Source organism: Carcharodon carcharias, chromosome 13 (genome assembly GCF_017639515.1).
Source record: "Carcharodon carcharias isolate sCarCar2 chromosome 13, sCarCar2.pri, whole genome shotgun sequence".
Lineage (NCBI taxonomy): Eukaryota > Metazoa > Chordata > Chondrichthyes > Lamniformes > Lamnidae > Carcharodon > Carcharodon carcharias.
In genome coordinates, this window is record NC_054479.1 from 11,825,712 (window position 1) to 11,838,030 (window position 12,319).

General features: G+C 38.4%; 1 protein-coding gene across 1 annotated transcript in view; it reads left to right on the top strand.

Annotated features, from left to right (window-relative positions):
• Window positions 1–12,319, top strand: part of pi4kab (phosphatidylinositol 4-kinase, catalytic, alpha b) — a 153,415-nt gene that overhangs the window by 94,979 nt on the left and 46,117 nt on the right. The window contains exons 30-38 of the mRNA XM_041202508.1: window positions 100–192; window positions 1,265–1,421; window positions 2,389–2,516; window positions 3,737–3,895; window positions 4,740–4,891; window positions 5,305–5,412; window positions 5,505–5,632; window positions 9,886–10,044; window positions 10,568–10,647. Of these exons, the coding sequence (XP_041058442.1) occupies window positions 100–192; window positions 1,265–1,421; window positions 2,389–2,516; window positions 3,737–3,895; window positions 4,740–4,891; window positions 5,305–5,412; window positions 5,505–5,632; window positions 9,886–10,044; window positions 10,568–10,647 (1,164 nt within the window). The remainder of the gene's footprint in view (window positions 1–99; window positions 193–1,264; window positions 1,422–2,388; window positions 2,517–3,736; window positions 3,896–4,739; window positions 4,892–5,304; window positions 5,413–5,504; window positions 5,633–9,885; window positions 10,045–10,567; window positions 10,648–12,319) is intronic.

Consider the following 12,319-nt stretch of genomic DNA (forward strand, 5'->3'; position numbering starts at 1 on the left):
AAAAAGTAATTTTCTATCTCTAGTTGCTTACGTTTCACATCTCCTGATTGAAGCGTTTTGCACCAAGAATGCTTTACATGTCCGTGCATTATTCTGCAGGCTACTCAGCTAACTGAAAGGCCTGCTTGTGTGAAGAAGGACTATTCCAACTTTATGTCTTCCCTCAATCTACGCAATCGTTCTGCAGGAGAGGTAAATGCAGTTTTTTTTTTTTTAAGTGTTTCTTTACTTATTTTTTATTTATCCTGGGTCTCTGGAATCCAGAGCTAACGTGGCACCAGCTGTTTCCTGCTCTCTCTCAATGTTGCACTCTAACCTGTGTGAGAAGAGCCCAGGAAACAAATAAAGAAATAGGTTGGATTTATGTTGAGTGTCTTGGTCTCAGGACAGCCTAAAGTGGTTTACATCCAATGGAATACTTTTTAAAGCGGAGCTACTGCTGTTACATAGACAAACAGGGCAGCCAGATGGCTAGGACGCAGATCACACCTTATAAAAGGTAGACAAAAGATCAGGTAATATAAGCTTGAGCAGTGTGACATCCTGGGCTAGTTTTACACTGCCAAATGGGATCAGAGAGGAATTTTCCAGATTCTGCCCCCCCCCCCCCCCCTTGAAGTTGAGTTTTAAATCTGTGCATTTTTTGTCTCAGATTATATTGGTTTGGGGTAGGGTTGCGCACCATGATCATGGGTGGGGAATGACCAGATGGTCTTTTCCTGCTTATCCTTTTTTGTATGTTCCTTTTCGTGTCCAAGGAATGAGATAAACGGAAAGCTTTGCAGTGATGGTTCAGTGATGAATATTGGCCAAGGTACTGGGTAGAACTATCTGCTTTGCTTTGAACAATGCCAGGGAATTGTTTGCATTCATCCAAGTGTCCAGATGGGTTGTCCGTTTAACATACCATTGGAAAGACAACATCCCTGACAATGTGGTACTACCATCAGTGCTGCACCTGTATCAGCCTAGGTTATGTGCCCAAGGCCTGGAGTGGGACTTGAATCCTACAGAATTCTGATCCGGTGTGCGCTGGAAGAATGGCAGAAAATAATTATTTTAGAAAAAGAAAGAAAGGTAAGGTGCAACAAAAAAGGGAAAAATATTGTGATTTGGTGTATTACTTTGCTGAAATTGTACCACTTTAGACTTCAGTGGTACAGAATTATTATGAAGAGAATAATTCTCTTGCCTGTCATAAAGAACATACACCTGTGCCTTGTCCTGTATTTTTGGGTATTTCAGTTTTTTTTCTTTTCTGCAGGTTGCAGGCATGATTCATTTCTCTGAAGCAACTGGCCGGCAGTCTGACCTGAACAAGGTCATGATTAAAAAGCTTAATGATGCACTGGAATCAGTTGAGAGTGAGGCTTACACACAGTCCATGTTCAACCTTACAGCTTTGCTAATCAGCAGCAAAGGTGAGGGATACAGATGCTACAACCTCTGGTTGAAATAAATGTTTTCCTACAAAAACTGTAGTCTGTTTTACATAAGCTGAAACACAGAAAAACTGTAATCTCCAATTTACGTTTTTATTTGTGATATTGGATGTGACTTATTTATTGATAAGACACAAGTGCTATGTTTTAGAATAACTTGGTGCTTTGTAATTGAATTGCAAAGAAGTCAAAAAAATGAATTTATTGAAGGTTTAGGAGCACTAAACCAAAGTGCTAATATTTTGTACCTCCACAGCCGAGATCAACTCATTTACCTTTTGTTTAAATCATTCTATTCCTTGGAGTATCTTCTGGCACCTGAAGAGAAAACCAAAAGCATAAAGCTTCACTATAGCACTTTATGGTTAAATGTGCTCATTTTTCTACCTCAGCTGTTTTGTTACAGGGTACAGAAAGTATCTGCTATTGTTCTCTACCAGTAACTTTTGACACTTGGAAAATACAGGGTAAAATTTAATAAAAGTTAAGAGTTTAAAAACAAGCTTTAAAATCTGATATTTTTATTTGTGCACAAGAGGAATTGGGGGTGGTTACATTTTAGCACTGTGAATATGCCCCAACAAACAGGAGTGCTGGCTTTTCTCCTGTGTAAATTAGCAAGACATTTTGAGTTAACTACTTTCATTATTTAATAGTGCATTGGCACAATGGATGAGGTTGCATTAGCGATATCCAAGGTTCAGTTTTAGCAAATACTGACACTTAATAGGGCTTGTTATTACCTGTGTAACTGTTTCATTTAGAAATTAAGCCTGGTTGAAGGTTTTTAATCAATAATTGTGCCTGAATGTTTCATTGGTTATAAAACTCAATTATTTGTCACTAACATTTCTGATCATTTAACTCTTCTGCCCATTTCAAATTGGAGCGGATAATTACATTGCAGATTCATATAAAGGGTTTTTTTTTCTCTGTCATGCTATAGTTTGTGATCCTCAACTCCTTCATCATTTGTGCTGGGCCCCTCTGCGCATGTTTACAGCATTGGGCATGGAAACTGCTGTAGCTTGTTGGGAATGGCTGCTGGCTGCAAAGAATGGCATAGAGGTTCCAGTAAGTATTGTGCTTTCAATTAATGTCTTTTTTAAAACCAAGTTACGAAAACTAAACCCTCATCGGGTTCTTGCCACTTACCATCTTCTGGGCAACGAGCATGCATCTCTTGTCTTCTTGAAAGAATTTTTGTTTGAAAAAAAAATTGCAGAAAGAAATAGCTCATTACTAGATTAATAGCTACACACTTATTGGGAAAGATTTATCTTTGAGACTGCACAAATGCTGAGATGACCTGAAAATGTACAGAGAATAATCTATAGATGCTGGCCAGCTGGGCACTGACAGCATAGCTAATTCACAAGGCAGAGAGGAGGATTTAGTGAGTTGCATTTGGTCATCGTAATATTTCTTTTTTGACCTCTCAAACACCTCGTTTTAAATTACCTTTCAAAATCCATTTATCCTTGTCTACCTGTGTACATATATAATATGACTATGTGTAGAAATTTTAAAATGTCAGTACTAAGAATTACAAGGCCATTTATTACAAAATTTTAATCTAAAATGCTGGTTTAAAAAAACAATCATTTTGTCTGCGACTGATATTTTTTTCTTGTTTGGCAGTTGTAGTAAAAGTTTGCGACAGGAAGACTTGGAATTAATATAACTTCAATAATTTATTTTAAAAACCTGTTATTAGCTCTCCACTGACATGGTAAATAAAGGCACAGTGATTAGCCATTATAAACCACAAAGTTCCAGATGTGACTGAATTTGGGGGGTATTGCAGTTGGCCTTGGTGGCCTGGGGCTAGTGAGGGGTGGGGAAAGGCTGATCAGCCAGGAGTTGCTGCTACTGATTCTTCCAGTGACTATAGACGTTAGTTGAGGCCAGGATCACAATCAGTTATGATGCCCTGCAGCCACACCAGCATGAGTTGCCAACTTTGAAGAAGAGGGAAGAAAAGGGGGTGAATTTTGTTTCTTTTCATAGTTATGATCCTTATGTAAGCATCTGTTTCAGGGGTCAGTGTGCAGCAAGTATGCTGGTATGGCAACAGGGGTATTCACTTCAGTGCAACTCTTCCACAGAGTAGACACCACTCTTTGAAGGCCTTATGTGCTCATTTACAAATGACTGCCATAATTTGCATTACAGCTAAATTAAAAAATTGTTCTGATCTTAAATGCAATGACCTTTTGATTCATTCTGCTTGTGGTCCATTTATTGATGACAAGAAGAAGCAATTTCTATTCCACCCTCGTTACCTTTTGCAGTTTATGCGGGAAATGGTTGGAGCCTGGCAGATGACAGTGCAACAGAAGTTTGGCCTTTTCTCAGAAGAGACAAAAGAAGCTGACCCATTGGCAGCTTCTGAGGAGAGCCAGCCCAAGCCCTGTCCACCAGAAGTTATACCCCACCACATCTGGATAGAGGCAAGTGCAAGGCATCCTCTGACTCTCAATGAATATGAGACGGGACTTGTAAATCATTTTGGCTAATAGCTGACTTTTCTACTACAGCACTTTCTAATTCTTCGGTATTCAGTACCAGTATGATTCAAAATTGTCATGATTTGCCTAAAATGCTTCCAGGCTAATATAAAGGCTTTTGTTTTTTCCATACAGTTAGCCCATTTTCCATAATATCTAAAAATAATAACAATGTAAAACTGCGTTTATGCAACAACTTATCACTCTGACGCATCTCAATATGGCTTCGCAAAATGGATTACCTTTGAGGTACAGCATCCTATAAGCAAACTTGCAAGAGAACAGTGGCTAACTTGAGCTTCCTGGTCAGTCATCCAAACTGGTTGATTGCCCTATAAGGAAAAATCAAGCTAATATAGAGCTAAAGTTATGGGTATGGTTAAAAGGTGGTTCTCCTCTGTTTGGTTGGCAAGCCACTGCAAAACCATAGGTACGTTATAATTTACTTCAGTTTTGAAAATCTAGCAAAGTTACGGCCCAGACTTTGATGAACTGAGTGGCCTTCTCCTATGTTAAAAATTTCCATAGTTCGATGGGAGCCATAACTTCTAAGCATTTGTTATTTGTTACTGCTGAAGATGTTATATACACTTGTAATGTCGATCCCACTGCATCCTTTTGAACAGCACATCCATATTTTTCCAAAGAAGTCCACTTTTATATCTCCCATCTGAAAGGGAAAATCATTGCAAAGACATGTGTGAAATGCATTGTATCCAGTTAACTGATCTGGTTTTTACCTTAAGATTACTGCAAATACATTTAAGACATTTTTTTTCTTCTTTAGTTCCTGGTGCAAAGGTTTGAGATTGCCAAGTACTGTAGTGCAGACCAGGTGGAGATCTTTGGCAGTCTTCTGCAACGCTCTCTCTCCTTAAATGTTGGAGGCTCAAAAGGAAGCTTGAACAGACACGTGGCTGCCATTGGACCAAGATTCAAGTACGTGCAGTGTGACTATGATGGAAATTGAATGAACAGCAATGCATTAATCATAATGCCATCATGTGTGGCACTTCAGATTTGTTCTCGAGTGAGAGGAGAGATTTTTTCATTGAAATTTTCAGATCTGTTCCCAGGATTCTGCTAATGCTGTTCTGAACCTTGCTGCTAGATGGCAGATGATTACAGCATTGGATGACTCACCCTTCATTATGTTTTATTTCAGCCCTTGTGGAGGAGCTACCAGGCTCTGCTTGGTACCTTCTATAGCAATTTTTTCATCTAGAGCTGGTGCATGGGAAGACTAAGGGGATAAAAAGTACTGTAAATTCACATTAATATTAATGCACTTTGCACCATAGTCACACTTCATGTTTTGGCAGAACTAACTACTTCTACTCTTGTCACAATAGGTTATTGACACTCGGCCTTGCATTGTTGCACGCTGATGTCATTTCCAATGCCACAATTCGAAATGTGTTGAGAGAGAAGGTCTATTCCACAGCCTTTGACTATTTCAGGTAAATGTCATGTTGTTACGATGCAAAATCGGATTTATTTTTTGTGTAGTCACATAAAAGAATCTCAATTTAAATGTTTCTAATTATTTCAGCGTCGCACCTAAGTATCCAACACAAGAGGAGAAGAGTCTGCGGGAAGATATCAGCATTATGATCAAGTTTTGGACAGCCATGTTCTCTGATAAGAAATACCTTAATGCAAATCAACTTGTCCCTCCTGGTAAAGTTGTTTATCCTTCCTTGCTAAAACCTGGTTTAAATGAATGAAAAGAGCATGTGTCCATTTATCTTAGAATGTGCAAAATGGTGACTGGAAGGGACACATCTGGCAAAAGTTGCTAAATTTGCAGAGTACGTTTGGAGTGGGTTAAGGAATGGGGGGTTGAAAATGTGGCTACCTGGCATGTTATACAGGACATGGAGAGATTAGTAACACTGCTGAAAGACTGGAGGAAAGTTCAGAGATTTCAGGGCTGTGGCCAGGGTTTTTAAATATATATTTATATACAAAATGCACCTTGTCTTATTTTCTAATGCTGAGAACTTGGGAAATTTTGTTAAGGCGCTGCTGAAGTTTATTTTTAGTTAAATCGAAATAGTACAGAAATATCTATATATTTATTTAAACTTCAATATGTGCCTGATGTCTTTCTGTACTGGATGAATTGATTAAATTCTATATAGTCTTTCTTTTATGCTTCTCTAAGGTAAAAATTACATAGGAATTTTAGCCATTTAAGGGAATTCCTGTCAACATTAGTGGCTTTAAATGGTACAAAATTGCATATTTGAAACACTTCATTTACTGATTGATGTTCTGAATGCGACATTGAATTATTGTAATGCAAGCACTTAGCTAAAATTTTAGTCTAATTACAGGACCCATGCAAACATGGGACATGAAAGGGCCATTGGATGCGCTGAGAAATGAGTCCATTCCTTCTACAGATCATATACGATCCGGTCTGTCAAAAAAATGTGCCCAGCTAAGAAAAGTTTTACAGATTTCTCCCTACCCCCAGCATTTAAGCTGCAGAATTCCATCATGCATTATTCACCCTTGACCACTTGACTTTCTTTGCATTTTATCATGATGCCAGCAGCTAGTCATTGTGTTGCGTACAATATTTGATCATCTCTATCTGTGCTAACTTCATAACACTTAACCCTGTTCTGATCCTTTGCTCCCTTGACCCCATAGTCTGGAATCCCTTCCCTAAAGCCCTTCACCCTTCTATCTCCTTTTCCTCCTTTAAGACCCTCCTTAAACCCACCTTTTCTGACAAGCTTTTGACACCCTATCAAATCTATTCTTCTTTGGTGCACCCTCCAACTTCCTCCCACTCTCTCCATCTATCTAATTTTAACTCATATTTTATTATCCCTCTCCTGAATTTCATTAAAGCAGTACAATGGAAATATGTCTATAGTTTACTTCCTTCAGTACAGATTCCTGCATCACACTCTGAAGTAAGACCCTTCTGGCACAAAGACATAGGGAGAGACAATGGGGTAAAAAGAACCTGAGAATTCAGAGGAAATGAGGAGACAGAAATTTAAGAAATGTACAAGGGAAAACCAAGAAACAGAAAAGGAAGGAACGGAAGTGAGAGAAATTAAGGCTGCGGTTTCTCAATTGGTGTGTGCCACAGTGGCTGAACCCTCTTCTGTTCAAACAAAAAAGCTTGGCATCTAATCAGCATTTCAATCTTTCATAAAGAAACTATTTTTTGACCTGAAAAGTTGTGATTTGTTCCTAATTTTCTTTCTTCTTATAATCCAGTATGCGAAGGCACTTAGAACAATCTCCTAAAAGAAAAAAGACCCATTCCAGTAATTTTCTTCCCCTCCATAACTTTTATCTATTTTTCATCAAAGGGCAAATGCACATATTTCACATTTTCTTCTTCTTTTTCTTCATTTTGGTACTACTATTATACACACTTTTTAAAAACAAAAATGGTATCTCTGCAAACGCAAGATAAGATTTTGATCCCGACTCCAAGCTTGGTGCTGTGTATGATGATCATTATTCCTCAGCTAGCACAAGGCACTTGTTTTCTCTCCTGTTCTTGCCTCTGTTTCTAAACTTTCTGCCTTGACAGTTTGATTGTGAAATTCTCCACCTGACTAGGTCTGATTTTCAGAGGATGAATGGGGATGTACCGGAAGAAGCTGAATATCTCACTTTAACCCAAAGTAGCTTAATGCAGATCATTATGACATTGCCATAGTGCTTACATGGTGCTCGAGGAAAGTACCATGGCTATAGTCAGATCTGACAAAGTAGCAGCTTCCCATTCAAATGTGAACTTCAAACCCTCCACCTCCAGCACAACTTCTGGTTGTATAATCTTTGAATTCTGGTCAGGATTGTCTTGATAGACTAAGTTTTCTGAAAATTTGGTGAACATCTTACTTGAAGCGTGCACAATTACCCAAGTTCTCGAAATCTTGCCGTATCCCCCCATTCTCTTTGGTCTTTAGTTAAGCACGAGCAGAATTTTGCTCAATCTGCAGCAGGTCTATCCTATTTTGTTTCATAGTTTCTTCAGGGTGCCTTTGCTTTTTCAGCCCGCGTTGGTTCTTGATGCAGTCTCAGTCCCTGTGAGCGTGACTGTCCACTTGTGATGTCCACTTTCACATTAATTGCTTGAAGCCGTATCTGTTCCCACTGTATAGAGCTACTTAATGCAGTGGTTATGGTACAAGATTGGCAACGTGAAGTTGAGTTCAAGTCCCACCAAATTGTGTATTAGCATCAGGAAAATGGCACTGAAAGTTGGTCGCCCCCATCCCAAGAGTAAATGGAAATAAATGGGTGTAGTGAAGAGCTAATAAGCTTCATGATCAACTAGAGATATGTGTAATTCCCTAAGAATTGTGCACTGAAGTTAAATAAAAATTTATTTCTTGTACCCACTGCGCCTTTCTAAATGAATGATCTAATGCTGCTTCCTTTGGCCAACCACAAATTTAGACAGCATATTTCAATTAGTATTGAGTTTTTTCTTTGTTTTGGAATTATATATGTCTCCCTTGCCTGCAACTTCTGTTTACTTCTGCCTCCTATGTACCTTTTATGCCCATTTTCTAAATGGGAAGAGAATGAGCAGGAAATTTGCCAATTTATCTTGTTTTGGATCTAGTAGATGAGCGTGAGAAATTTAGAATAAGGAATGTCATTGGGCTTGTCCATCTATATTTTGTAAAAGTTTGCAATCAACCCAGAATAGTCACACTGTTTGTCTACTATGCAATATGTCCTATGTGTTGGGAACCCTGCCACAAACTCCGTTTCCTAGCCACCGGCTTTAGCCCTCTCCCCAGCAACTGTCCAAGGCTGAACCAGACTGTTTGCACCCTTGGTGTTATATTTGACCCCAAGATTGCCACATATCCACTCCATATCTAAGACTGCCTATTTCCACCTCCGCAACATCAACTAATTCTGTTCCTGCCTTAGCATATCTGCTGCTGAAACCTTCATCCATTCCTGTGTTACCTCAAGATTTAATTATTCCAATGCACTGCTGGTTGGCCTCCCATTTCAACCCTTTTTAAATTTGAGGTAATTCAAAACTCCCTACGCCTCTCCGCCTCTCTACCTTGCTTGCTTCCTTTATGACACTCCCTCCTTGACCAAGCTTTTGGTCATCTGACATATCTTCTCATGTGGCTCGGTTTCAAATTTTGTTTTATAATGGTCCTGTGAAGCGCCTTGGGATGTTTCGTTATAGTAAAGGTGCTATATCAATTTAAATTGTTGTAGTAGTATCTGGTGTCATTGCAACAAAACATATTTTGATGCATTCTTACCAACAGACTTGCTGGATGTCCAATTGATAGATGCTCCAGAGAAAAGTTAAGGTGTTATAAGCCACCTCAAAGTTTTACTTGTATGATGTATTATTGAGCTAAATAGAGCAAGAAGGTTTGATAACATATTAGCTGATGTCAGCAGATATGCTACGATTTTGCTCATCATTCTTATCCAGAAAGGATTTCCTCTCCTGACAATGTGCACTGCAGGAAAGCACAGGTGTTATATGTGGAAATCATGTGAGGGCAGAATGCTATGTTGCCTTCATAGACTATTTGCTTATTGACGCTTGTTGTTTGGGCACATGTGTAAAGAACAGCTGCTTGGGCAAAGAAGCAGGATATGTCCAATACCTGAAAAATTGGTCTCCAACATAAATCGATGCCATCAGAAGAGAAAGGAGCAGGAATTAATATTTTCTCGTGCCACATATGAGGTTATACTTGTGTAACCAGATTGAAACAATTGTACAGTAAAGACCTCAGGAAAGTGCTATTCATCAGCCAGTGCTCAACTGACATATAATAATGCTTTTCAACTGCTTGTAGTCTCTCGCGTGCAACTTTGTTTGAAAATGATTATTGCAATTTTATTGTGGTGCAACAAAAGGTATTAGGCATAAAGTTTACAAATGGAAAACTATTCTTCAGACAACCAGGATCCCTCTGTGAATAACCTGTCTGTAATAACTGTGGCTGATTCGCGGAACAATCTTGATGTTGCTGTTGGAACACGACAGCAATCTGCACAAGGCTGGATCAATACGTACCCACTGTCCAGTGGAATGTCGACTATCTCCAAAAAATCAGGTGATGTTTGCAATGGAAATCTTTTAAACTATATTGGAGCTGCATGTCACCTAGTTATCTTTCAGAGCGTGAAAAAGGCTTTCTGCGCTGTAGCTGTGACGTTTTTGTTTCTTAGTGCCTGCTGTTTGATTTATCTATTACTGCTGCTTTTGCATTATGATCATATAATGTGTGCAAAAATCTTCTACAACTTCTGTAATGACCATTGCATGAATGAGATCACTTGAATTAATTTCATCGTGTGATTGGTAACTTGCTCCTCATCTCTCCAAAGGTGACTTTGTAAAAAAAAAAAATAAGCAAAATATTAATTTAGTATCAACTTCATTCAGCTCATGCCAAGGTATCTAGTCACATCTTAAAAGAAGCAAAATTGCATGTAGGAAATCTTAGTATGCATCAGATAGGCATTAATATATCCTTGGTTGTCTGAAATTGTGTTTTGTTGGCATCCAATGCTTTACACAATATTCTTGAGTTATTCTACATAGCCTAATTAAAATGTTTTATTCTTTCCGACCAGGCATGTCAAAGAAGACTAACCGAGGTACTCAGTTGCACAAGTACTACATGAAACGACGGACACTTCTGTTGTCTTTACTGGTGAGCTGGTTATCAGAGTAGTTGAGAGAAAGCTGTGCGTTACACATTCTGCTTCATTAAGCCATTTCCTTTAATGGCTAATTACAGGTCGACAAACAATAATGATGTGGGATTAAGAAGGTTTCACTAACTCAGCATCTAAAAATGTTCTACGATCTAGTTACCTGTTTACACATGATAGGTATGGATGAGAAAAGCCATATGACCTGCTTATTGAGAATGACACCAAAGGTCCCTTCATTGCAATATTCAATTTGTTCTTAAATCATTAGTGGATGATTGCTTCCACTACTTGATTCAGGAACCTTCTCCATCTACTCCACTTATTGATCACTCTTTGCTTCACTGATATTGGTCCTAAATTTGTTTTTCTCCCCCCCCCCCCCCAACTTAGTTCCTGCCTTTTGGCTCTTGTCCTACTGCTGCAATTGAATTTAAAGTATTTTTCCAAATTTACCTTTTCCATATTGTTAACGATCTAGTTAGTGTACTTCTATAATATCACCTCTCTGACACCTGACAATTTCCCAGATTTTACTTTGCCATTGTTGCTATGCAATACCCTAAACCAAAAATAGAACTGCTGAAGAAGTAATATTGGACCCCGTTCTTACACACTTCCAGAAACAGCTGAAATGATGCATGCTATATTTACGAACTTTGCATAATTATTGGCGTGCTCTTCACTTGGGTCTTCACTTTGGCAGAAGGGCATTACCTTGAAGCATACCAGAGGGTACTGTGTCGTTAATATTCTATTTCCACTAAAACTTAAATTATCATTCTTCCTCTTACAAACCTCAAAGATTAGTCAGTAAGCTTATGGGGTAAAATAGCATATGAATGAGAATGTGCTGCAAAGCTGCAAAAACAGATAACTGGATTGCTTACATTAAAGCATAAATGTAGAGCCTTTAATGTAGTAAATGGCCCAAGTTGTTTCAGAAGAACATCTGCTTGAACTTCATTAGCAAGGTTCATCAATGTCATCAAAAAGCTTTTACGTTTTAACATATAAAGATGTGTAAGATATAACACGCTCATATTCTTATATATCAAACCGTTTGATGTGTAATGTATTACCATATATTGTTCCTCAAAATTTGGTCTGTTTTACTCCACCAACGTAGTTGTTCCAACTTCACGTGGCTAGGTTTTGGGTTGTCGAGGAGAGTAATTAGCTAGCTAGTCTAATCTGTACATGCAGTTGCTATATCACAGCTCTGCTCCACAGCCTCTGATCATTCTAAGGAGCCAATATGTCATGAACAGTTCATTAAACAAATGGGGTATGCTATTTGTCCAGTCAGCTCAGTTATATAATGTAACACTGCCTCTCAGTTCCAAATTGCTTAATTCCAGTTGTTGGATCGTTCAATTTATTTTAGGACTAATAATGGCTAAATTATCAGGAGTATATATTTTACGTAGGCTAGGCTTCATAAGTAACTAAGAATAAATAAAGAAAACTGTTTCTAGTGGCAGAATGGTCGATAATTAGAGGACCCAGATTTAAGGGGATTGGCAAAAAGAGCAAAGGCAACATGAGGAAACATTTTATATGCAGTGAGTTGTTGTGGCAGGGCAGTGGAAGCAGATTCAATAGTAGCATTCTAAAGAGAATTGGATAAATACTTGAAAGGAAGAAAATGATTAAGACCTATGGGGAAAA